The sequence below is a fragment of the Quercus suber genome, unplaced genomic scaffold, assembly GCF_002906115.3.
Source record: "Quercus suber isolate HL8 unplaced genomic scaffold, Cork oak 2.0 scaffold_4, whole genome shotgun sequence".
NCBI lineage: Eukaryota > Viridiplantae > Streptophyta > Magnoliopsida > Fagales > Fagaceae > Quercus > Quercus suber.
Genome location: NW_027069470.1, coordinates 135,687 through 163,019, shown reverse-complemented (window position 1 = coordinate 163,019; position 27,333 = coordinate 135,687). Strand labels below are relative to the sequence as shown.

The 27,333-nt window shown below is 34.8% G+C and overlaps 4 protein-coding genes and 1 long non-coding RNA gene across 5 annotated transcripts in view; 2 read left to right on the top strand and 3 right to left on the bottom strand.

The window, feature by feature from the left end:
• Positions 1-335: 335 nt before the first annotated feature.
• On the bottom strand, positions 336-3,558 carry LOC112017857 (late embryogenesis abundant protein D-34). Its single transcript, XM_024050311.2, has 3 exons — positions 3,133-3,558; positions 946-1,230; positions 336-530 (listed from the first exon to the last, which is right to left on the bottom strand). Exons 1-3 carry the CDS (start codon positions 3,472-3,474, stop codon positions 360-362), a joined length of 798 nt encoding a protein of 265 aa, XP_023906079.2. The 5' UTR covers positions 3,475-3,558; the 3' UTR covers positions 336-359.
• Positions 3,559-5,114: 1,556 nt separating this feature from the next.
• Positions 5,115-6,543, top strand: LOC136066685 (uncharacterized). Its single transcript, XR_010628187.1, has 5 exons — positions 5,115-5,310; positions 5,418-5,465; positions 5,571-5,639; positions 5,783-5,837; positions 6,029-6,543. It is a non-coding gene; the product is annotated as an uncharacterized LOC136066685 (long non-coding RNA).
• Positions 6,544-7,635: 1,092 nt separating this feature from the next.
• LOC136066320 (uncharacterized) lies at positions 7,636-8,608 on the top strand. The gene is made up of 3 exons (XM_065770442.1): positions 7,636-8,004; positions 8,145-8,349; positions 8,497-8,608. The coding sequence occupies exons 1-3, from the start codon at positions 7,656-7,658 to the stop codon at positions 8,606-8,608; spliced, it is 666 nt and encodes a 221-aa protein (XP_065626514.1). The 5' UTR covers positions 7,636-7,655.
• Positions 8,609-22,683: 14,075 nt separating this feature from the next.
• LOC112003651 (glyoxylase I 4) lies at positions 22,684-25,641 on the bottom strand. The gene is made up of 4 exons (XM_024035856.2): positions 25,378-25,641; positions 24,998-25,228; positions 23,471-23,546; positions 22,684-23,054 (listed from the first exon to the last, which is right to left on the bottom strand). Exons 1-4 carry the CDS (start codon positions 25,465-25,467, stop codon positions 23,014-23,016), a joined length of 438 nt encoding a protein of 145 aa, XP_023891624.1. The 5' UTR covers positions 25,468-25,641; the 3' UTR covers positions 22,684-23,013.
• An 856-nt stretch (positions 25,642-26,497) lies between these two features.
• The window catches only part of LOC112003653 (pentatricopeptide repeat-containing protein At4g14850), a 12,772-nt gene continuing 11,936 nt past the window's right edge, over positions 26,498-27,333 (bottom strand). Inside the window, exon 2 of the mRNA XM_065770427.1 lies at positions 26,498-27,299. Coding sequence (XP_065626499.1) covers positions 26,834-27,299 — 466 coding nt within the window. The 3' untranslated portion in view covers positions 26,498-26,833. The remainder of the gene's footprint in view (positions 27,300-27,333) is intronic.

Here is a 27,333-nt window from a genome sequence, read left to right as displayed (position 1 = left end):
ATATCATGTTACCTGTCAGTCCCATGATATGATAGCAATCACCAAGTAGTAGCCCATCTTACTTTCGGAGAACAACATCTAATTAAGTCCTAGAGACCTGCACTACTTTCATTTTGAGGCCCATCAAAGGTCCATAGAAACCTAAACATCATGGGCTCTTTCATCTTTTAAAGGAAAGCTATTTCAAAGTTTAAGAGGGTAAAAATGCAATTACAAAGTTGAATATGGGAGAGAAATAATATTATTATAGAACCCATATTTTAGACCGCATTATTTATACAAAAGGATCGATCATGTACAAGCACATATTTATTACTATAGAGTGAATATAACCATACAAATTAACCATAATTTTACTACTATTTCCATGCATTTAAGTTCTCGTTGAGCCTAGCAGCTGCAGAGATTGATGCAGCCACTCCACCAGGATGAGGAGCCTGATTCAGATTGTTCCTCCACTCAGCATTCCTCACTGCTTCAGCATCTTGCTTGGTCGCCACCTTATCAGCAGGTAACTTTGCTGTTGCACCCTACCCCATGTATACATGTGACATCTTATCAAGTCCAAGAAAATTTTTTAACTATGAAATGAAGACAATGAACCATTTCACTTTCATTGAAATGTTATTACGTATTCAAAAAGGTTACATTAATTGAATCAAAATCCTTGTTCTAACCAAATTTTAAACATAGAAAAAAAAGAGAGGGTAGAATTAGAACATTGTTTGTGTGCATAAAGATGAAGAACTAGCTTTTATTCGAATTAAATTGTACCACCATTTGAACTTCTACTCCTACACAGGATATATTTTTCAAGTTGCTATCATTCAAATATAGATAACGAATAGAACTTGAATTTCATTAAGGTCATTTTGAACTTATTTTATAAGTTTAATTATTTCATACATATATACAAGCATATAATAGTTTTTGTTTTGGTCTTACCGTTATGACATCACCCAGCTTAATCTTATTCTCTTCTCGCTTCACTTTGGCATTGAAAACAGCAGCTGACTGAGCTGTGGCGGCAATCCCACCTGGAATAATAGTATCAGAACCAGTTGCTCTAGCCTCTGCTGCTTGAATTGCAGCAGCATCACTCTGATCAACTGGCTTGGCTCCGGCTGATTGTACAGTCGCTTCTAGTGCCTCTCCTATAGTAATCGGACTTTGCACTATCCCTAGTACTGCTTCTTGGGTGGGCATTGACTGCACATACTTTCCAACAACCTAACCAAAACAAAACAGTTGGTAATATACCAATACATAACAGAAAACAACTTCTTCTCAAATTTCTAAAAGGGTATGAGAGTAGTTTTAGTATTTATGCTACTCATTTCTAACAACTTTATATAAATCTATAAGAAATGAAAATGTTATTTGAGTGAGTGTGGATCAACTTATATCTATTGAGATATATAAAATATAGATTTTTAAATTCTTAGACAACTTATATATATTTTAAAATAAAATCCTTTTTAAATTCCTAGAAGAATAGGATAGTAAGATTTATATATTTTTGGATTAGCTTATTTTTATTTTTATTAGAGTTATTTTGTTTAAAGAATCCACTATGAAAATAGTGGAAATTGTATCTAAGTGAGCTTTTTCATTTCTTTGGACAACTTTTTACCAATTTTCTTTTTTGAAAAATTTGTAAAGAAAGATGGAAAGATACTACCAACATGTTTGGTTTAATTTATTTTATAATTTATTTTCATCATAAAAGAAAAATATATATCCTTTCACAACCTTTTATCTTTAAAGGTATAAGGACACTTTTTAAACAAAACAAACCAATTAGAACGAATAAATTATATTAGAAAACACTAATATATAAAACTAATATTAGTTTCAAGTGTGTAAAAAAATAAAACAGAGCTTATAGCATAAGTATCCAATTATTAAAAAAAAAAAATCCAATTATATAAAAATAATAATAAATAAAGAGATGGGTTCAAGTTACACCTGATGTAACTCTAAAGAGTTAGATAATTTTTAAATCATTGAATTTAAGTAGATCTAATGGTAAAAAAAAAAAAAACCATCATTAATGCTAATATTCTAATTCATCTCATTTATTATCTCTTATTTAATACATTCCACACTTATTTCTAAATCCAAAAAAAAATTGTAACACAACTATTGCTTTTAGTTGTTCTCTATCTCTATTCTCTCTCTAGAAAACCCTCTCTTTTGTTGCATCTCATGCCCAAATGTTTATCATCATTTGCAGATTGTTACAAAAGTTAAAAAATAGATAAACATAGGGACACTCTACCAACAAAAACAAAAGTTAAAAATGAATATAAAAAACTCTACCAATGGCTTATTTCGAACTTTATAGATAAACATAGGGACACTCTACCAACAAAAGTTAAAAACGAATATAAAAAACTCGACCAATGGCTTATTTTGAACTTTTTGCCTTAGAAACAAAAGGGTAAATTAGTTGATCTTCATAGCTACAACATCTAATGTTGTTGCAACGGATCATGTCCAATTGTTTGTCATCATCAGCACATAGTTTACAAATTAATTTACACAAACATAATAACGTAAGGAACTTAATTCTACAAACAAAAACAAAAGAGAAGGAGAAACATTTTCTTAAAGAATAAAAAAGAAAAAAAATCTAGAAAAGAGTGTTCTAGAGAGAGAAACGTAGAGATAGAGAACACTGAAAGCAACGTTGTGTTATAATTTTTTTTGAGTTTAGAAATAAGTATAGAATGCATTAAATAAAAAATAATAAATGAAATGAATTAGAATATTAGTATTAATGGGGATTTTTTTTTTTACTGTTAAATCTATTTAAATCTAATAATTTAAAGTTATATCAAGTGTAACTTAAACACAAATACAAATATACTGCAATTAATATTCTTGATGTTAATACCAACCATACTTTTTAAAACTAAATTGGACCTAAATGGTTATTCATTTTTTCTCTTCTTTGTGACATCATTGTGTCAGATACCTTTTCCATTTTCCTAGGAAAATGGATATCTCTTCTCTAGAATGACCAAGTTAGGCAATTTTAAAAATTTTCCAACCTACTAATTCTTGGAATTAGCTCAAACCTTAAAAAAAGAAAAAAGAAAAAGTGATACGAGGTTGTAAACGTAGTACCTGTCTGTCAACAGATTCAGTAAATATGCGGCGTCCAGGGATATCGGTCTGAGTAACACTCACACCTTGCGCAACTGAAACTTTAGTGGGATCGTTGATCTCCAGATCAACGAAACCAGCTCTTACGTTGAAGTTAGCAGCGGCTCGCATCACTGTGGCTGTTCCACCCATTTGGGTCTCTCCGAACACTGTCTTTTCAGCTGTCTCCATCAACCCTGCAACATGGGGTGCGACGGGCTTCGATGCTAGCTCGCCAGAGACTTCAAAAACGTCGCCGTATCTTATGGGGTAGTCCCGCTGCTCTTGCTTCTCTCTTGGCCTTCGTGGTTTTTCTTGGCTCATTTTTGATATATGTGTATATATATATATATATATAGAGTTGAACAGAGATTATGAAGCAGTGTGAGAAACTTTGATAGAGTTGGGGTTTGTTGAATAAGAATATTGGATGTGTGTATGCATATATTATTATATATACAGATCAAGGAAGTTTGGAGGGAAAGTGACAGGTGGCAATGAGGACACGTGGTGAGTGAAGAATTGTGACAGAGTTTGATTGCTGTAGGGGTGCAAATGTCAGCTTGTTTTGCTTCGGTGGTGAGAGATATGGTAGACAGTAGTCCAGCCATTTCAAAGCTTTGGCGACACTTGCATTGCATTTATACGTGGCGACTCCTCTCTCAGCTGAGATAAATTAAGCCCTTCTTTCTCGTTCAAACCCATTTTTCTTATCCTCAATATCCACTTTTATGACAGCAAAGGGTTGGCTGATAAAATTATTTGGCTCCAAGTGTTTTTTATTTTTTATTTTTTTTTATAGACAAAATTTAAGTACAGTACTTTAGATTTTCCTTTTAAAATTCTGCCATGTGACTACTTAATTAAAAAATATACTTTCATCTTATGAAAAAAAGTTTACATGACAAAATCATAAGAGGAAAACCTAAAAGAAGCACCTAAGTCTTGCTCCTTTTTTATACCTCAAAGATTCTCTATCAACTTTGTGCTATGGACTAGACCACACCATGTATGCTAAAAATTCATAAATGACTTAGGGTTCGTTTGGATACAGCTGGAAATTGAAAACTAAAAATACTGTAGCAAAATAATTTTTAAATGTGTGAATAGTACCATGGGACCCATTTTTAATGAAAAAGTTGCTGAAAAATAAAATTTGTAAGTTTTGTGAACAATATACGGGACTCACTGGTCTGCACTGTTAACACCTTAAAGTCAAAAAGAGCGGCTAAAGAAAGAAAAAAAAAAAAGCAAACGCAGGAGCTAGACGCAAAACCCAAACGCATACTTAAACTTATTACGACCCAGCAACACTAAAAAGGAAAGTATTTTCCTACTCAAATAGTTTTAAAAACCGAACTGGACCGGCCGGTCCGACCGGTTCAACCGGGAACCGGCCTTAAATCCGGTTCGATTATGATAAAAAAACCGGAAATAATTAAAAAACCGCTGAACAGTAAAAACCGGATATCCAATTGGAAAAACCGGAGGTTGAACCGGTTTATAACCGGTTGAAATTTTTTTTTCTTTTTCGGCAAAACTATGCCGTTTTGGTCCTCTAAAATCCTAAAACTAACCCTAAATCTCTAAGAATCTAACTCCCTAAGCCGAAAGCCCACCCACACCCTCAGACACTCTCAAGTCTCATCTCACTCACCTGAGTCACCTCACCTCAAGCTCTCAGACAGTCTCGCTCATCTCGCTCAAACTCGCTCATCGCTGTGATCTGCCTCGCCGAAAGTGAAGCTCATCTCGCTCAGCCTGAGTCAGACTCGCTCATCTCGCTCTGCGGCTGCGATCTGCCTCGCCGAAAGTGAAGCTCGCTCTTCGCTGCCTCAAGCTCGGTCTTCACTGCCTCAAGACTGTTTGTTCGCTCACCTCAAGGCTCTCTCTGCCTCACGCAGTCACGCGCACACTTTGCCTCAGCAAGCTAAGTTTTTTTTTTTTTTTTTTTTTTTTCCTTTCGAAAACAGAGTGAGCTCACTCAAGCTCACGCACCTGGGTTTTGGCCTTTGGGCTCTGCGCCTCTGCCTCACTCAAGCTCTGCCGCCCTCAAGCTCTGCCTCACTGCATCTCTCAAGCTCTGCCGCACGCTCTCACTGCATCTCTCAAGCTCTGCCGCACCTGGGTTTTTAATCTCAAGAGCTCCTTTCTCATTTGGTTTGTTACTTAGTTTCTTTTTTTTATTCTTAATTTCTTATACAATTTTTTAAACCCACATTTAACTTTTGGGATATTTGTATTGATTTGGCTTGTGTTTTGATTAGATGTTGAGGATATTTGACTATTTGTTGATGTTGAGGTTATAAATAGAGGTAATTTCATTTGGGGTGTTGTGATGATTATTGGTTTGATTTGTGTCATAGTAATTGTTTTTGTTGAAATGAATGTATTTAGTGAGTTTTGTTTACAATTCCCAGCTCTCTGCTTGGTTGGTCACTTGGTCTTGCTGCGTTCTCTGCTCTCTGCTCTCTGTGTTCTCTGGTTGGGTAATGATTATGATAATTAATATTCTTCTTCTTTTTTTTTTTAATGATTATGATGATTACTTGATTTTGATTTTGTTTTTGATCATTTTCTCTATTCTGTTTTTTTTTTTTTTTTTTTTTCATTTCTCTCGGCTTCATCTCAGATTCTCAATTCATGTTGTCGGCTTCAACTCAGGTTCTCCTTCCGTGACCTCACTGGTAAGTGGTAACTTCAATTATTAGTTTACAATAGCATTTTAGTTTATTTCTGATTTTGTATATGTTGTGAATTTGATTTACAGAGTATTATTGTTTGTGAAATATAGTTTACAAAGAATTATGCAATTTATACTATTGATTGTGTATGTTGTGCTGATGAATTTATTTGTTGATAAAATGGTTGCTGCCAGTCTGAAATTGTTGAGTAAAATGGAGTCCGCCTCTGTACCATCTAATGAACATGCTTCTACAACCGGGTCTAATACTAATTCTTCATCTGTGAGAGCGAAATGTGATCCCGCATGGGATCATGTAACTGAAGTAGTGAAAGACGGAAAAAGCAGTTATAGATGTATACATTGTGGGAAAAGTTATAAAGGAGGGGGCATTAATAGAATGAAAAGACATCTAGCTGGAATTAAAGGAGATGTGGCTGCATGTATGGGTGTACCTTATGATGTTAGGTTTCAAATGGTTGAGAATTTGAAGGAAATTTCAAAATCTAAAGAACAAACAAAAAGGGATCAAGAAGCATCTAATTATTCGCCATTAGAGGACTCACCAGAATTTGAAGATGTCCAAGAAATTACTCCTAGAAGTTTTCCACCTAGAGGTAGGGGGCTAGGTAGGGGAAATAGAAGTGGTCCTAGTAATTTTCCACCAAGATCCAATCTTGGCAAGAGAAAGGTTGGTGACATTGATAATTACTTCGCTANCAAGAAATTACTCCTAGAAGTTTTCCATCTAGAGGTAGGGGGCTAGGTAGGGGAAATAGAAGTGGTCCTAGTAATTTTCCACCAAGATCCAATCTTGGCAAGAGAAAGGTTGGTGACATTGATAATTACTTCGCTCCTAGAACAACACCGGGAGCTAACCTTCTATTAAAAGTGTGCTTGCTGGCAAAGAAAAGAAGTGGAGGGTTGATATGGCTGTAGCAAGATGGATGTATGATGCTTGCATTCCAATTAATGTTGTGAATTCTAGTTATTATCAACCTATGTTCAATGCTGTAGCTTCTTATGGTCCTGGATATAGAGGCCCAAATTATCATGCCCTTCGAGTGCCTTTGTTGAGAGATGCAAAAAGAGAAGTCCAATTGATTGTTGATTCTCATCGATCATATTGGGCTGAGACTGGTTGTACAATAATGGCTGATGGGTGGACTGATACTAGGCATAGAACATTGATTAATTTCCTTGTCTATTGTCCTAAAGGAATTATTTTTATACGTTCTGTTGATGCTTCTGACTTGGTTAAGGATGCTATTAATTTGAGTAACTTGTTTGATGAAATTGTTAGTTGGGTTGGTCCTGCAAATATAGTACATTTGGTCACTGACAATGCTGCAAATTATGTAGCTGCTGGAAGAATTGTGTGTGGAAAATATAGGAACATTAGTTGGTCACCTTGTGCAGCACATTGCCTAAACCTAATTTTTAAGGAGATTGGGAAAATGGATCATATAGCTAAACTTGCAGAGCGTGCATCCAAGATCACAGTGTTCATCTATAACCATGTGGCTTTGCAAGCTTGGTTGAGGACTAGAAAAAATTGGACGGAAATTGTGCGTCCAGGGCCAACTAGGTTTGCTACTACTTTCATTGCCTTAGGGAGTCTTAAGGAACATAAGCATGACTTACAAGCATTGGTGACTAGCAAATTTTATGTTGAATCAAGATATGCAAAAGATAAGAAAGCAAAGGCAGTGGTGAAAATCATTCTTGACAATCAATTTTGGAATGATTGTCATGTAATTGTGCATATTATGTCACCATTGATTCGTTTTTACGCATTGTTGATTCTGATGAAAAACCAGCTATGGGTTATGTATATGATGGCATGTATAGAGTAATTGATGGAATCAAAAAAAATTTCAAGGACAAGAAGAGACTATGGGAGCCTTATGTTAATATTATCAAGGATCGTTGGGATAATCAATTCTATAGAGATATTCATGCTGCTGCTTACTGGTTGAATCCTGCATTCCAATATGACTCATCCACTCTTAATAAGAGGCTAGAGACACAATCTGCTGTGACAGATGTTATTGAATCAAAAGTTTCAGTTGGTCGATTGAAGTTGGTGGAGGAATTAAGGCTATTTCGAGAGCGTGAACAAACTTTTGGAACCCAACTTGCTCAAGAATCAGCCAAGACATCTCAGCCGGGTAAGATATTGTTTACTTTAGCTAATACTAAAATGTAAATATGTTTTAAAGATCATAGCTCTTTTTTATATTTTTGGGATAAGTATAGTTGTGTTTATTGATTCATTGTATCTTTGTTTTGTGTTGTATATGGAACTTAGATGAGTGGTGGAAGTTGTTTGGATCTTGTGCTCCAACCTTACAAAAGTTTGCAATTCGGATCCTTAGCCAAACAGCTGCCTCTTCAGGATGTGAGCGGAATTGGAGTGCTTTTGAACAAATACATACCAAAAGAAGAAATAGATTGGAGCATCAACGACTTAATGATCTTGTGTTTGTTCATTATAACTACCGATTGAAAGAAAGGTATATATTATATAATCTCTTTGTTTCAATGTTTTTGTGGGAAAATATGAGTGATTCACTGATTTGGTCAAGTGGGTTCTTTGTGATTGTGAAATATAAGTGATTTGGTTACTAATTAAATTATTCATTATGTTCATCTTATGATAGAGTCAAAAGGAAGAAGTTCAATTTTGATCCTATTGATTATGCAAGTATCGATAAAACTGAATTTTGGGTAGTGGAAGATGAGGAACCTCCATTTTGGATCATGAGGAGATAGAGAATGCATTATATGAAGAGGGAGCCTATCCAATTGAAGAAGGGTCTTCTAGCCATGTACAAAGAGGTTAGCTTATAACAATTCTTTGCCTAGTTGCATATTTTAATTAGACTATTTATGATTTATGAGAAATGATTATGAGAATTGTTATTTCATTTATTGTTCTTTGGTTTTGGAATTTGTATAGATATGGACAATGAAGTGATTGAGGATGATGATGACATCAATTTGGAATCATTTGGTGATGAAGATGATGCTCCTCTCGGATTTAGAGATAAAAATCATCCTATTCATGTTGAAGATGAAGAAGATGAGGATGAGGATGATGATTATGATGCTAGTGGTGGAGCATTTGGTTCACATGATGATATTGATTTCGATTGTCTTCATAACAAATGAGGCTTGGGTTTTAAAACTTAGTTGTTTGTTTGAAACTTTGAAACTTAGTTGTTGTTTGTTTGAAACTTTAAAACTTAGTTGTTGGTTGTAATGAACTTATTTGTTATTTTCATTTGGATGTAAATGTAATAACTAATGAACTTATTTATTTGGTTTTGTTGAAAGTTTATTAGAATTTCAGGATGATTATTTTGTAATGTTATTACTTATTGATTTGAGCCCTCTTGAGATTGCTTAGGTTTTTTTGCTTTAATAAGTAAGGAAATATTTTATTACAGGTGATGTTTCTAAAGCAAGTTATGGACCATCTATTGCTGAGTGCTATGTTGTGACCAATCCATTGGCTTTTGTCAATAAATTATTACTGCAAAAAAAAAAAAAGGTGTTTCTTTGCAATTTGATGCAAAAATCAGTAATCAAAAGTTATTAAGTCAAATTATATAAAAAGATGTTATATTATATACTTATATTCTTGTATTTTTTTAAAGGAAACATATTTGTTATTATAGGTTTGTTAGTTTTAGACTTTTAGTATATTAAAAAATTATTAATTATTTATATAATTTAAATAAATAATAATTAAATTATTTATGACGTCATCGGTTCGACCATCGGTCGGACCCCGGTCCGACCATAAAACCGGTATTTAGCTCTTTTTCCGGTTCTTTTACCGTACCGGTTTTTAAAACCATGTCACTCAAATACTTTGTAATCTCACCAAATTCAAATACACAGACGAGTACTCTTTTAAAAAAAAAAAAAAAGTTTATATTATCTTAGCAATGTAAGATTTACATTGTCAACTAAACAAATTAATTTGCACAATCTACAATGTAAAATTTACATTGCTACAGTACAATGTCAACCTATATAGGGAAATGCTAATGAGTGTCCATTCATTTAAAAAAAGTTTTTATAGGAAATGAAAAAAAATTAATTAATATTTTAACAGTTTTTTTTATTTTTTCATAAAAGTGTTATCAAAATTTTCTTAAAATAAATTATTAATGAGTGTCGTAAGGGCACTCGTTAGCATGACCCATCTATACCACCGCACACCCTTGGTGCGATAGTCACTCTACAAGCATAAGTGCTTGTGGAGTGTGGAGGGCAAGGGCTGGGGTTCAAGTTTTCAGGAGGGAGTTTTACACACATATCCATTTAGATTAGGCTAGAGTAGAATTCTATCTTATATATATATAAAAAAAAAAAAAAAAAAGCATGACCCACCTATATATTACCTAGATAAAAATATTATTGATATTTAGAACATTACACTCACTTTTTTACACATCACTCTCCATTCTTAATTTTCATTTACTTATTACTTTTGTTGGAGCATATTAATATTAAAAAAATATTTTAATAATTAATTAATGAAAAATTGGCAACTTTAATGAAAATATGAGTTTTTATGTGGTATATGAGGAGTTAATATGTTTAATGAAATCCCATGTTAGAGAGAGAGTCATTATTAATTTATAATTGTGGACATTTATTGTGTCTAAGTGTTAGCATGATAAAATGGGTTAAGCATGCACATAGGGAGGGTGAAATGAGGAGGTCTGAATTATCTTAGGCCCAAAAGATGTGTGTTGGTCTGGCCCTAGACCATGAAAAGTCTTCATAACAATGTAGCCAAATATACTCTTATGTAGGCATATGAAATTTTTTTTATAGCAATGTGACCATATTTTGCATGATAAGCATTTAAAATATCAATAATATGATTAATATTTCATAACTTTGGCATGATGAAGATTGTTATTAATACAAAGAAACCAATTCAAGTGGGATTAAAGTTGTTAAAAATGCACAAATATCAAAGAAACTAATTCAATTGGGCTAATATTGTTAAAAATACACAAATATCAAATTAATGGTTTTGCAAATAACTGTTTAGAGAGGAGCACTGATGGGATATTGGAAGAAACTAATAAATTTTTAACTCTAACAAAAAATTATTTTAAAAAATTTATATGATTTCTCCCTATCTTTAAAGATAATAAATTATACAAAATCTCCCTATTTTAGATTATCACCTTAGTACAATTTTAGATTATCACATAGGTATCTCTTTTTTTTTTTTTTTGTAATTTTTTTATTATATCCACCAACAACTTGGTGTGGACATGAAGGTGGCAACCCAAAATATAAAACTTCTAGAACACTCTCTTTCTAAACAAATCAAACTCAGATTTTATTGAAAGCATTGTGAGAATACAAGCAACTGAGCAAATACATAATATCTACTCTATATATACACGATCTAACTAACCAAAACAAAATAACAAACTTCCCTATTTTGGTGGGAAAAGCAGTTTCAAGATTCATCTAAGTGTACACATGCTAATTGAATTGCATTGCTTAACTCCCTAAGCCACGTGCCATTAGCTCCTCTAAACTATGTATGAACAGCTCATGATATGGCATAGTTTCTATAACTTCCAATAACTCCTTGCTAGCCCAAGTATGCTCTGCTGTCACTTGATCATTGCTCCTCAACCGTCCAATTATGTCATGATGCTCTTCAAGCTTGTTAAGATACCTTGCACCTGCACTATCAACCTTGCTGTGATGCCTTGCACTTGCAGTGTCAATTGCATTAGCAATTTCAACACAAAATTTTAGAGTTTTTTTTTTTTTAAAAGAAAAATTAAAACAATTCATTTTATCTTTTCATCATGATAGTAATGGGCAGTAAAGTTTCAGGTTGATTGTCATATACTATATGAAATTTCTATTAATAATGTATCACTCCCATGAAATGTAGCCCACAACAAGAAAGGAAATGACTTCAATATACTCAGATGAAGGAAATTCAAACGGAACAAAATTTTATTGACCCAAGTTCATTCCATTACACCACTTGTGATTATAATACTTTAAGTAAACAAACTTATTGTAATTAATTTTTAATTATATTAACAAACAATTTTCATACCATCTTACTTTCTCTTTCTCTTGTTTAATACTACAAAACCTTATATAAGAAATCAATACTTCGGATAAGCAGATTAAAGAAATAAGCGTTTACACGTTCAAGCAGATTAAGAAGTATTTCCTTAATTCTCACTCTAAACGTGAATATATACTTGGAAACAAATCACCGCCCAATTAAGTCGGTGATGGATCCTAGCCCCTTCCAATAAGAAAATAAGAATTGCTCTTTTCAAATGAATCTACCTCTCACCTATTCACTTAATGCCCTAATAATTACTGTCCAAGTCTAGGAGAACTCTTTCTCAAAAAAAAAAAAAAAAAATGTCTAGGAGAACTTCATGTTACCATTTAGTCCAATAATACGAGTTTTAATTTTATATCTTAGGGGACGTTTGGTAGAATGTAATGGTAATTACATAGGAAGAAGAATAAGTATTATAAGAAATATAAGATCCTGTAATATAATACTTACTACTATTCATTTGTTTAGTGACAACACAAGATTAGAGCATTTACATCCTAAAATTCTATCTCATCCTCTTTTACCATCCTGAAAAGCTACTTTATCAATTAAATCATATCATTTTACAATATTCTCAGCATCTCAACTTTTATTTTACAATACAACACATTAAAATAATATTTTTACACAATAAAATAAAATATCTTAAAACCCAAATAAAAACAAAAACCCAAAACCGGGTGAGAGAGAGAGAAATGAATTGATTAAGTAAATAAAATATTAGTTTTTTATTTATTTATTTTTAGAATAGTGCTACAGTGCAATTCTACCTTAGAATTGCACTGTAGCACTATTGCAAAAATGTTTGCAATAGTTCGTGTTTGCAAGTCCTAATGCTGGGCTTGTTTGGTGCATTAATGCTAAAATTCTCTTACATATAGCATTTGCAATACCAAATGTAAATGCTCTTAAAACTCTAAAGATAATGCTATAAAAGTATTTTAAATTAAATTGTCTAAAATACCCTTATTATAAAATTACAAATACACTTTTAATAAAGTCTAGTTTAACAAACCAATCTTGAACAGAGGATCTCTAATAAACCCAATCTCTCTTCTTCTTCTTTTTTGTAAATAAAATTGATTTCATTTCATTGTATTAAAATTAAGAAGTAACTACATTAGTAATCAACTGGTCTTTCAAAAACTCTTGTGGGTCTTCAATCAAGTGTCCCCCAATTGTAAAATTTGACGAACAAACTACAATCTTACTTGAACAATGGTAAAATTCTCAATCCTTTCAAAGTCCTCAATCTTGATTCAATATCTGGTTTTGCTCTTAATCCAGCATTAGGTAATTTGGTATAAATCTTTTCTTCCAAATACTTTCAAATATCCAAGCTTAAACTTATTTTCAGGGTTACCTTCCCTTTCATGGTGATATTCTACCAAAGCCTCCATTAGTTTCAAATCTTCAATAGGAGTCCATTTTCGTTTAGAAGGACCTTGAGAATCAAGTGTATTTGATTTCATATCTAAAAAGACATGACAAATTATAGTGCAACTAAAATACTAACAATCAAAATTGGAAGTTGATAAATAAAATATAAATAATATACAAAAGCTTGAATCCTATATATATCATAACAAGATTATAAAAATTATACATATCGTAACAAAACTACTCCAATAACATAACAAAACCATTCGAATAACATAAATTTACAAGTAATATATAGGCATATTTAAATATAAGTTTGAATCCTATACATAATCCTATACATACATACATATATACATATATGCCGTGTAAAATTTATTGTGATAATTTTATAGTGGTAACATTAATTGAAATCCTATGTACCACCCAATATAAATTTAAAATCTTTCCTTTTCCTTTTTTTAATTCCCTCCCTGTCCTCACCTGCCAACAATGGTTACAATAAGCCATCATCTCTCTCATAAACTTTTTTTTTTTTTTTTTTTTAAATTTCTCCAAGGCTCCCATTTCCAAAGTTCAATGAAGACCATATATTCTTAAAAAAAATGCGTAAATGTATTTTTATTCCCTACATTTTGACTTTTTTCTATTTTAGTCCATACATTTTATTTTTACCACTTTAAGTCCCTAAACCAATTAACGCGGGATATTTAAGTCCTTGAAGCACCATTCCGTCATCAAACTAACGGGGAAACTGACATATCAATAAATAATAATAAAAATTCACTGTAGCACTGACACATTAGCATATAAATTTAGAAAATTAATTTATTAATTTTAACTAAATAAAAAAAATCAAAACAGAATTAAAAATCAAAATTCACATGAATTATGATTTAAAGATTAAGAAAAAAAAAACTTGTAGTAACTTTCTCAATTTTTCTTTAATTTTCTTGTCAACCAAACACAAAATCATCAATAAATACTAAACTCAAACACAGTGCCAAACTCCAACAAAAAATCACATGAATTGGTAAGAACACGAACCAGATCACAAGAATGATATGGGTTTAGAGAGAGAGAAAGAGTGATCTGGGACCAAAATCGACGACTATCATTTTATCAACAGCTTCAGCTAACTTCTGAGAATTATAGTGATGAAGGAATTGCTTGGGGGCTGACCAGAAAGGAGAGAAGAGAGAATAAAAGATGATATGGGTTTAGAGAGAGAGAGAGAGAATGATTTGGGTATAGTGAGAGAGAGAGAGGCCGAGATGTGGCTGGCGATGTTCGGTTTCTCCCTTGTTGACCAACGGCAAGCAGATCTGAGAAAAAGTGTACCTGGCAACGAGCAACGATGTCAAAGTGATGGGCCAAGATATCGACCAGTTTGCCTTTGCCTTCGTCTCCCCACTGACAGCCTAACACTCCTGATACTTGACTCAAAGACTTGATCCGGTTAATTCCTTGGGTTGTGCTCGATTCGGCTACGCTCAGAGATGTAAAGGCTGAGGCTGAGGAGCAGAAGATAAGGTTTGGGCGGCGAGAGAGAATAATGGGTTTGAGGTGGTGGTGGCGAAAACCCAAGAAAGGGGTCTGTGGGACCTTGATAGGGTTCGAGTTGAGTGCCAGTGATGAGAGACTCATGCTAAGACACTAAGATGGATATGGGTTAGTGTGGCGGATTGTGGTGGTGGTCATTGGGTTTGATGGTTTAGGTTTTGATTTTTGTGGAAGAACACATCACCCATTTTTTATTTAATTTTCAATTGATTTTTGTTGGGAACAATGTATACAAATTTTCTTGTGTTCTTATGATCTAGGTTCGTGTTCTTGTGATCTAGGTTCATCTTCTTGTGTTCTTGTGATCTAGGTTCATCTTCTTGTTTATTTTTATTCAATGGTTCAAAATAAAGGAAAATGTTTTTGTTCTTAAATTTGGATTTGTGTTCTTATTGTTCTTGTTCAAGGCACTTTTAGATCTCAATTCATGTGATTTTTTGTTTTTATTTTTTTTATTTAGTTGTAATGTGTCAATGCTATAGTGAATTTCTATTATTATTTTATTGATCTGTCAGTTTCTTGTTCGTTTGGTGACGGAATGGTGCTTTAAGGACTTAAATGTCCCGCGTTAATTGGTTTAGGGACTAAAAGTGGTAAAAATAAAATGTAGGGACCAAAATGGAAAAAAGCTAAATGTAGAGACTAAAAGTGCATTTACGCCAAAAAAAATTTGCACGGTATCTACTTCTTCCTTCCTCTTTTTCTTCTTTCTTCTTCCGAGTATTTCTCTTAGTTGTTTCCTCACTCTACAACTTCCAGTTTGTTGCACTTCGCACCATTTTTTTTCTTTCATTCAGTTTACACATTGAAAAATAGTAGAGAGAGAGAGAGAGAGAGAGAGAGAGAGAGAGAGAGAGAGAGAGAGAGAGAGAGAGAGAGAGAGAGAGAGAGAGAGAGAGAGAGAGAAGGGCAGTAGTACTTGTGGAATGGTAGAGCTCTTGTAGGGAAGAGATTGGGCTCATTTGGTAGAGCATTTTAGCAACATGTTTTCAGTTTTTAAAAAATGTTACATGTATTTCTACACATTTTTTCACCCACACGTATTTCAAAAAAATATAAACAATATGACTCAAACTCCTCTAACAAACGAACCCAAAAATTCTTAAGAAGAGAGAAGCAATTGAGGGCAGAGAGAGAAAGTACCTGTAAAAATCGGAGATCTCTAGTAGAGAGAGATTAAAATTTTTGAGAGGAGGGACATATAATATTTCGAAAGGGAGGGAGAGAATTTTTGGAAGGGAGATTAAAATTTTGGAGAAGCGGGTAACAAGGGAATTTTTGAGAATTTTTTTAATAGAATGTGTTATTAGATGAAGGAATATGAATTCAAACCTTTTTGTAAAGAATGAGTATTCTTTATTTTAAAGAATAGTTATTCACAAGAAATTATTATTCCTTATAATAAAAGCGTAACTAAACAATCCTATAATTAAACCATAGGAATAGCAATTATATTACAATGTTTATTATACTCTACAAAATCATAGAAATAGAAATTACATTACAATGTCTATTATGTACTATCAAACGTACCCTTAGTGGGTGAGGGATACTATTAATCCTAAACGGGAGTCTGAAGTTAGAACCTTGTGAGTTGTTATAGAAATTAATAGCATTTGTTCCAAGAATCTTGAAGCTTAGGTTATAATCATATCACTCTAAAGCGAGATTTTAAATTGGATGGATGGATGGAAGATATTAGGCCTGATGGAGAGATTTTTATGTAAAAATGAATAGGAGATGTATGTACTCGTGCTCTCTTTGCTTTCAATTGTGCATGAATATTATTGCAATCTGTTGAGTAACCTCAAATGATGTTTGTAGTACCGGGGTTGCTTCTGCATACTGTCCAACAACCTACCCAAAAGAATTTATCCATTAGCAATGATAGATATACCAAAAAAAAAAAAAAATCGATAATTATTTTTCAAGTTGTGATTAATATATCGTCACTGTTACATCGGTCCATATATCTAAAACTATTTTAGCTTAGCACCTCAAGGATGCTTTTTTTTTTTAAAAGACAAATTATCTATGAAAATTGCTAAAAATATTATTAATTTTAGCATTAAATATTTACAAAATTATCAACAAATGACACTAGGAATCTACAAATTCTACCATATGAACCTTATAAACTAATGTATTATCAAAATTTAAATAAATGACACTAGGAAACTACAAATTTTACCGTATAAAAATGTATAATCAACATTCATTTACTATGTTATCTGTAGTGGGCCTTTTTGTTAGATTAGGTTGGGCTGCCTCCTGCAGTACTAGGCTCAAGTGTTCTGAGTAAGGGAGTTAAGACCGGTCTAACTGCAACTCAATTTGGTCCAGCTTATGCGCAAACTATGCCTTGTCTGCCAAGAGCATGCTTGCAGTAGGCAGAGCTATTTTAGATGAGTCATGGCAAGTAGACATGATAATAAAACAAAAAGAGAATACTTCGGCTTCTCAATTAAAGTGAACAATTAATCCATAATTAAGAAAGATAATCACAATAATAAAAATTACTTTTATAAAGAAAGCAAGTTAATAAGTGGTCAGCATATAGGTCAATCAAGAGAAGAAAGAAATTAGAGTAAATCTAGTCTGTAGGACCGAGACCAGAGAGGGAAGAACGCTTCTTCTCAACACAATTAATCTCCCAGGAAAAATCCTGCCGTGGAGATTAATCACTTTGAGGGAAACGGACTTGAATGGTTGGTGCTCAGAGAAAACCCTTTTGCTTTTGGCAGAGAGCAGGATTTTGAGAGGGAGAGAGAGAATCAACCTATTGGTGCATACCTGCCGATCTAATTCTCTGTTTTTTTTCCTTCCTTCTTTTTTGTTTTAGTTTTCCTCTTATCTTTTCTTTCTTTTCTTCACACTTGTTTTCTATTTCGTGGTTCCTCAGAGACGGTTTTTACTGTAATTCTAGTGTCCTTCCTCTGGGCACAGCAAGGGTCTTTCTTTATAGTGCCTGTTGTGACCAGATTTTACTATTTTAGCCCTTAACCACCTTTGTCTAGTTTTGGTATACTTGCCGACCACCACTGGTCCGTTTGTGTGCCACTCCCTATTTCCAGACAAAGGAAAGCTATTTTATTTATTAGTTTGCTGTGGCACCCTTTCCTGCCACGGTGTGGGTGCTCTCTCTCTCTATCTCTCATGATATGCACCTTTTTACTATGATTCTAGTGTCCTTCCTCTGGGCACAACAAGGGTCTTTCTTTATAGTGCCTGCTGTGACCAGATTTTACTATTTTATCCCTTAACAACCTTTGTCTGGTTTGGGTGTACTCGCCGACCACCACTAGTCCGTTTGTGTGCCACTCCCTATTTCCAGACAAAGGAAAGCTATTTTATTTACTAGTTTGCTGTGGCACCCTTTCCTGCCACGGTGTGGGTGCTCTCTCTCTCTATCCCTCATGGCATGCACCTAGTGGTTCTAACTCAACTTTGCTTCTTTTGAGTGATATGTCATCTCAGTAGAACGTATCCCCCAAAAAAGTTTGAGTAGGAACCGCAGAACAGGTTTTCCCCTCTCCCTACCTCCAAACCATGCCCTCTTACCTCTGACCTATGACCCTACCATGTCCCATATTGGTTGGGTATAGGTTGGTGGTGTTTAGGCCTCGCGCGTGCCTCCCTTTCATGTATGTCCAAAATCTGTCTGTTGCTCATGCGTTTGCCGCTATCTGGAGACTTGCCTACACAATCTGCCATCCTTCCTTGACCTTTTATGTGGGTGTTGAGGGTCATTTTTGTAAAACACAAATAGAAGGAAGGAGACCCAACCCAACAATGCAGGCAGCAAATAGAAGTGGCAAGTATAGAATAAAACCATTAAACCCAAGCAGCAGGAATAATGGGTCACAGGTCCATAAAATAAATAAATGGGCCTTGAGGAAGCAAATGGGCTCAAAAGGCCCGGAAAGAGAGAATAACAAACCTATGGGCAGTGTATGATGTAAAAAAGTAAGAATGGGCCACGGCAGGGTCAAAGTAATGTAAGCAAAGAGAGTAGGGGATTGTTGGCAGGCCCACAAACTCCAAGGATGAGTATGAAGTAATTGGGCCGGGGAAGCCCAATGAAGTAAGTAAAAGCCCATGAGAACACAAAGTTAGGAAAATGGTCGAGGAAGCCCAAAACAAGTAAATGGGCCAAGGATGCCCAAGGGAAAACAAAAGGGACACAGGAGCCCCTAAGTAAGAAAGCTCATGGCCATGCAAAGCCATTTGGGGAAGAGAGTAAACGACAGGTCTAAAAGAGGCCCAGTAGGATTAAGTCATTGGAACAGGAATGACAAAATAGTATGGCAGGACATGATAACAATCAAGAAATGGGCTGAGAAAAATGTAAAACCCAGTATTAAATAAAGCCTAACCCCTGAAGAGAACGGGGAATTATAAAACAGCCCACATAAAAGGTCGAAGAAGGGCAGTAGACTGTGCAAGCAAGACTCCAGACCGCGGCAAACGTATGAGCAACAGGCAGATTTTGGACATAAATGGAAGGGAAGCACGCGCAAGGCCTAGGCATCACCAGCTTGTACCCAGCTAATATGGGACGTGGTGGGGTCATGGGTCAGTAGTAAGGGGGTATGGTTTGGTGGTGGGGAGAGGGGAAAAGATCTATTCTGCGGCTTTTGTCTAAACTCTTTTAGGGGGTATGTCCTGATGGGATGACAGACCACCCAAAAAAAGTAAAGTTGGGGAGAACCGTCAGGTGCATGCCCTGAGGGATAGAGAGAGAGAGAGTATCCACGCCGTGGCAGGAAAGAGTGTCATGACAGAGTAATAAATGAAACAGTCTTCCTTTGTCTGGAAGTGGAGAGTGGCACGCAGAGGAACTAGTGGTGGTCGGCAAGTACACCTATACTAGACAAAGGTGGTTAGGGGGCAAAACAGTAAAATCTGGTCACAGCAGGCACTATAAGAAGGCCCTTACCATGCCCAGAAGAGGGGATCGAAAAATCATTGAAAAATGGAGCAAGATCGCAAAGAAAAGAAAGAAAGTAAAAAAAAAAAAAAAAAAACAAGAAAGGAAAGAAAAATATAAGAGAGAAAATAGAAAACAAAGAAAGTTAATACGGTGGGCATGCACCAATAGGTCGATTTCTCTCTCTCCCCTTGTAAATCCTACTCTCTTCCAAAACATAAGAAAGATTCTTTTTGGACATTAACCATTCAGGTCTGGTTCCTTCAAAGCCATTAATCCCCATGCCAGGATCTTTCTTGGGAGATTATTTGCATTGAGAGGAGGTGTTCTCCCCTCTTTGGTTTTGCTTCTGCGGACCAAACTTAAACTTGATTTTATGCTCATTCTTGATTAATTCATATTATCTTCTTTCTCCTTTACTTTCTTTGTAAAGGACATTGTTATGACTGTAATTATGTTTTATAAGTAGGGATTACTTGGTCATTTTTCATTAAATAGTCAGAGTACTTTGTTTTGTTGTTATTATTATATCTATTTGTCGGAACTCATCTAAAACAATTCTGCCTACCATAACTCATCTGAAACATCCCTGTCTGCTGTAAGCACAATCTTGGCAAACGAGGCATATTTTGTGCACAAGCCGGCCCAAGTTGAGTTACAGTTGGACCGGTCTCAACTCCCTTACTCAGAAACATTCAGGCCCATTACCGCAGGAGGTAACCTAACCCAACTCACAACACAAAAAAGGCCCTTACAATGGGTTGCTTTACGATTTCCCGCTCCTCTTAGGTGCTGGGCTTTGTTTGATGTTGGGCTTTGCCTTCTTTCAATCCGCCCTTTTGACTACTATCATTTTCTGCCATGTCACTCTGTCATTCCTGCTGTGACATTTATTTGATTCAATCTTGCTGGACCTCTTTGGGCCTACCGCTTATTCTTTCCCCAGTGACTCAGTTTGGCCATTAGTTTTTCATCACATTACTTGCAGGCTCCTGTGTCCCATTTGTTTTCTCTTAGGCATCCTTGGCCCATTCACTTTCCTTGGGCTTACTTTGCCCTTTTCCTAACTCTGTATTTCAATAGGCTTTTACTAACTTCATTGGGCTTCCCTGGCCCAATTACCTTATCTTCATCCTTGGGGTTCATGGATTTGCCCTTAACCCCTTACTTTCTTTCTTTGCTTGCATTACTTCAGGCCTGCTGTGGCCCATTTTCACTTTTCTACATAATATACTGCCTATAGATTTACTATTTCTCTCTTTCCGAGCTTCTTTAAGCTGGTTTGCTTCCTCAAGACCTATTTGTTTATTTTATGGACTTGTGACCCATTATTCCTGCTGCTTGGACTTAATGGTTTTTTTCTATCTGTTTACAAACTCCTTTTCTGCCTGTGTTATTGGGCTCCTTTCTCATTTGACTTCCAAAATGACCATCAACATTTAGCCCCCTGAACATATAAAGCGTTCTTGCAGTTCATATATGAATAAAAAAAAAGACTTTCCTGCTCTTTCTACCTCTCTTCCTTCTTTTCTTCGCGGGCTTTTTGAACAGTGGACCCCTCCTCATATATATATATATATATATATTTTTTTTTTTCTTGTTGACAAAACAACCCAAAGAAATGTCGAAGGTCCAATTAGTGAAAAACGACAGAAGTCACTCCAATTAAGTTAAAGAGCTTAAAATGTATATTCACTTGCCTATTTTGTCTTAAAATTCACGTAGCTATTGTGATTGTAGGTCGGTAAGCTACAATTAATAGTTATATGAGTCCCAGTGTGTCAAAAACCCAGATTTCTTACCACTGTTCATGTTGTGTGAAGTGGTATCTCCTCTTGCCAAGGCTTGAGGGTATCCATGGGCTTCTAGTTTGAGCCTAGGTGGCCCTACGGTCATTACATTAAGAGAAAATCTAAAGCCACAACTTGCTAAAATGACTAATCATAAGTGATGAAAAAAATACAGTGAGTTCATGTGAAAGTGATTGTCCACTACTTATAGTCGACCATTGAGTCCATATGAAAGTGATTATATATTACTCAGTTGTTAGACTACTTTAATAAGCGTTAAAAAACGTAGATGTAGAAGAACGGTCAAATTAACATCATAGTCGGTTTACTTCATACATAACACATGGTTCATTATTGAGATCCCCATAACGCACTGGGATGAATTTAGCATGAGCAATGTCTCTGTTTCTACCCCAGCCTCCACGATTCATATTGCCAGCTCCGGATTATAATGATCTTGAAAATAGGCTTGTAAGTGCCAAACGGAAAAAAATGCAATGACAATGCCTAACAATATATCCTTTACTAAACTTAGTTCAGGAAACACTAATTCTCTAGCCATAAGCAATGAAGTAGTTTAACATCAGAAGTCTGTCCACACTCAGAGGTTGTTATGGGAGTGCTTCTTGAATGTCCTTTTACCTTCCCTTAAACAGATTTGAAAGATAGAGGACTACTAGCAATAGTAGCCTCAGCTGCTCATTGATTGAACCACACATATGCATGAATCCTATTTCTGGACAAGTATCGGTTTCATGTCACATGTGAAGCGCTGGATGCAAGACAAATTCCTGTCTATTTGCATTCTCTGCAAAATCGTACGGAAAAATGCAGTCTAGGTAAAAGAGCATGAGAGGAATCAGCGTCATGAATCATCTATAGGACAACTGTCTATGATTTCTGGACATATATCATGTCTGTGACTAACTCCTATCAATTTGCATTTTATGCTCATTGCTCAGCATAGAAAGACAGTATAAATATTCCAAGATAAGCTATACTCAACGAAAAACCTGCATTTGTCACAAATTCATACCAATCCACCGAATTGTTTATGGAAAAAATGCAATTTATGTAAATGAGCATGAGGAAGAATCTCATATGTTCCATTACTACTTCATCATGTTTGCCATTCATCCTTTTGGTGCCATGCTACAGCTTTTCAATGACACATCAGGCACTTGATATAATGGCCATACTAAGATACCAATTGATGTTTTTCAAAGAAACAGCACTGAAAGGTATATGCACACAATTCCAATATTATTGTTACATAACAACATTTTAGCAAGGATTAACTAATGACAGAGTAAACCCGGATCTTCACTGTAGCTTATTGTCAGAAAAGAAATTCCAGTTTGATCAGAAGCCATCATATTTACTGCTGCAGAACTGGACATGCAACCTCCAATCCATTACCTGAACATTACAGTACAAGTTTCAAATGTACATTCGTTTTCTTGGTCTTAATAAAGTATATCCTTAATTCCTAAGTGCAACAACTTTCAGTTGCTATGTTGTATGATGAGGATTCACAGCAATCAAGACACATGAAAACTGCCATCTTGAAATACTAAAATATTTGGAAAATACTAAAGATACTAATTTTACTACAAAATATTTACAACCTAACATGGCAAATTATGTAATTGGTGAAATGTTAACAACATAATATTAAATTGCTTCTTCGTTTTTGCAGTGCGTTTAAAATTGATACTTCAGTTTGTAAAGCTTATATAGTAAAATTTGTAATACCCTAACATTAGTGTGTGTCTGGGGGAATTTTATTTTTCCCCCAAACCCTTAGGCAGTACATTGTCAACATAAAAGCTTACCATCGGGATCAAAGAAGAAGGCTTGCTTAACTTTCCCATCAGGAAGGGACCTTTGAAAAGTTTCAATTCCCTTTTCCTGCAGAATTAACTAAACTTTAGCCAGCAATTAATATTTAAAAACAATTACTACAAAATAAAAAAATAAAAAATACACACACCACTCTTCTATGATGATTAATGCTGGAGCAAGCAGAGTATCTCAAAAAATTTGCTAAAATTTTCAGCATTTCCAGTCACTTCTCATTTTCTGCCACATGCAGACTCAAATGAAGAACGCACCATCAGACACCATTTCAATTCACAGTCCCCTATTCAATTCTTTTGGCTTAACGGGACAAGAGTTTTCTAAGAGTGAAACAAGGTAACCAATATATGGAACATACAGTTCTTAAGGTCCCAAATAAACTCATTCAAAGAATAGATTTATTCTCCAACACTAACCATAAGGCCAATATGCTCTAACTCAGATGGTACTTTCTTCCCACAATAATATGGTGGGAGTGAGGTTATGGGTTCAAGACACACTGCCTCATCATGAACAAAAACACTCACACTATCACATAGCTCGCGACAGATTATGCACATGATTGGTGCCCCAAAACACATTTCTGCTGTTTACTTCCCATTGAACAAAGCCAATTTCCAAGGTATAAATTTCTATTGACCAGTGACCACCTAACTTTCCAAGCACACCATTGGCTTGATTTCACAATCTTACCCTTTAGTCAGAGGCAGTAACTGTGCTCATCAGTCTTATCTATTAAGTATTAATAATCGATACAAAAACTATTTTCAAGCCCTACATCTCTAAGCTTATTTTTCTTAAAATTTTAAACCCGCCCAATTCAACATCCTCATCGGCTCATCAAGGTAAAACTCTCACTAAAATTCTAAAATTACCAACTAATTGATCACATGAAATGGTAAAATAAAGGTATAATCTGAGTCCACCAAAAACTGACACCTATAACAACAATCACTTGCAGATTCAATAGTTGTATACCAAAAAGGATCACTTTTAAGGGACCAACGCAATCAACTTTATCCATCAAACCCAAATCAAAACGAAAAAAAAGCTCAACTTTACAATTAAACTATTTTAAAAGTCCATGATTCGATTTGAAGCTCGTGAAACCATAAGGTTCAATTTGCAACCACCTTAAACATCATGGTTTAATTTAAAAATTTTAATCGAAGCACGATTAGAATCCAAATTAGCTTATAATTGTAGTGTAATTTTGTCCCTAAGGTCCATTTTAATTGTCTTAATTTTGGTACTACCAAATCATAGAATTTAGCATAAAAATCAAGATGACCACCCTACTTACTTAAGATTAGATCAACTCATTGTCACTGTCACTACTGTTGAATGTTCTATGCGTAAACAAGGATGACAACCTAGTTTGTTTAATATAGAACAACCTAATTTGCCCCAAAAAGAATTACTAACAGCAATATCCTAAATAAGTGAAGGGTAAAAATAGAGAAAAAAAAAAAGAAAAAAAGAAAAGGAAAGGAATATTTTACCTTAAGAGATTGCAGAAAAGACTCAAAATTGGAGACAGTGAAGCAGATATGGTGACCTCTAGGGAGATGGCTGGGGTCAACAACTGGTGACGTGGCACTCCAGGGACCTTCTGGAAGATTGGTACTGGGGTTCCTCTCGATGAGGTGGAGTTGGAAAGCTGAGGACAAGTTCAACCATATTACCTTAAACTCCAAAAAGTTGGGGCTCTCTATCTCTTCAAACCCAAAAATCTGCACAGAAACTATAATCAAACTTTAGAAAAAAAAAAAAAAAGAAAAGAGATTTTTTTTTTTTTTTTTTATGGGAAAGAAAAGAAAAGAGATTTGGTAATAGAAACAAAGGTTTTTTTTTTTTTTTGGGATGAAATATCTTGGGACACCTCTTTGTAGAAGTTGGCAAGGCGTCTGATATCTGAGGATTCTCTGGAGATGTGGTTGAGGGACACTCCGGTGGCCACTGACGCTGCCATTTTTTGTGTGTATTCACTTCAGTAGTATTTGTTTCAGTACTTTGGTGGGTTTGCGGAAAATGGAGATGAGAGTTGATGGGCTTTGTGGCTAAAAGGCTAGTATTGCATCGTTGGGGTCCTTGGTAATGGGTGACATGTAGAGAGAATATTGTTGTACTTGTCAGCTATAACTTGGTGGTGAGGTCGTAGTTAAAGAGTTGTGGAGTTGTGGCTAACCAAGCGGTCCAACTGTCCACGTGATAATCATGGTTTATTAGTTAGGATTTTACTAATGTGTGTCCTAGAACACACATTAATTTTCATTTTTAGGAAAAAAATTTCAAAAATTAAAAAAATAATGATAACTTTTTCAATTTTCAAGAAAATATTTCCAAAAATAAAAAAACTTAATGTATGCCCTTAAGGCACACATTAACCGAACCCTATTAGTTAATAGGAAAATTACAAGAACGGAATTAGTACTAATGTTGGATTATTGACAAAGAATAAATAGTTATATTATCGTAATTGTATATGCTATTTATGCAAAATGGGCTAAGTTTAGGTCTAGTGCATCAGTGACATGTGTTCGAATTGTGTCAAGTTCGTGCAAAACAAATCTTACATTTTCAGCATTTGACACCTAGTGGGGTTGAAAGCACTATTAATATCCTCATTGTTTAGGTAAGCTTGTCACGAATACAATTTATAGCTTAGTGGTGTGCTGTATTAACATCTTTAGTTGTGTTTAATGTCTAGGATTCGAACACACCTCACTCCTTTTCCATTTACCTATAATTTTTTTTTTTTAAATGGTTATAGCTGAATCCTGGTCACTCTATTCAACCGGAAAAAATTACCCCACTTTTTTTGGCCTGATTCACCAACAAATTGTCAACAAGAGACCTTCCCCATGAGTAACTAACCCAAACCAATCCAAGTCAGATGAGTTGTGGTAGGTTAATGATTTTGAGTAACAAAACAACTGCATAGTAAGTAAATGGTGAAATAACCAAGCTACCTAACACTAATTTGGTACGACTTATGAATGGAAATGTGTAATAAGTAATAACTAATATGGACATTTATGATTTGGTACAGACTATGTCCTCAAGAGAAGAGTAGCGGAGAACACACATTCAAGGTACAGCATACTTGTGATTTATAAATCTATGTAAAATTTTGAAATACAAGTGTGACCAATCAACACTATAGAACAAAGTGATTCAAAAGGTGGCAAATAAAAATTAAATCCTCTACACTTGGGAATCATATCCTACCCGCCAATAATTTAAAAACTACCACGTCTTGTATGGAAAGAATCTCAATAATTTTTGTCATAAAGCTGTCCAATACGAAATTGTTGAAATTTGAAAATATTAAGTTATCACCAATAATCTCCACAAGAGCACTGGCCGTCTCTAAATTGATGAAACCGATTGTTATCTCTCACTATAATTTCTCTGCCAACAATGCCAGAGATGAACTTGATGGCACTGTGGCAGTCTCCACAAATCCTAAGATTTTTTGTGATCCTTATAGGTACTCCAGGAGGGATAGCTATGAGGCCATATGCAAGGGCAATTTTCTCACTATGGTACCAAACTTCTGATATTTTCTCTTCTTCTTGTAAATCATAGAGAGCAAAATTGGTATCAGGTACATAGCCAGCTTCATTCATATCCCTCCTTAGTTTAGCTAGCATTGCCTGAATCTCTGAGTTCCTTTCATGGGAAGTATCCTTTGCTTGAAAGACATGGACTGCATTCTTTACAGGGATCCAACTACAGCCTGCATCCTTTTTGATACCAACATCCTTCATTTCCTTTCTCACAAGAGTGGCTTCTTCCCACCTGTATTAAATATTTGTTAAATATAATCAGTTTA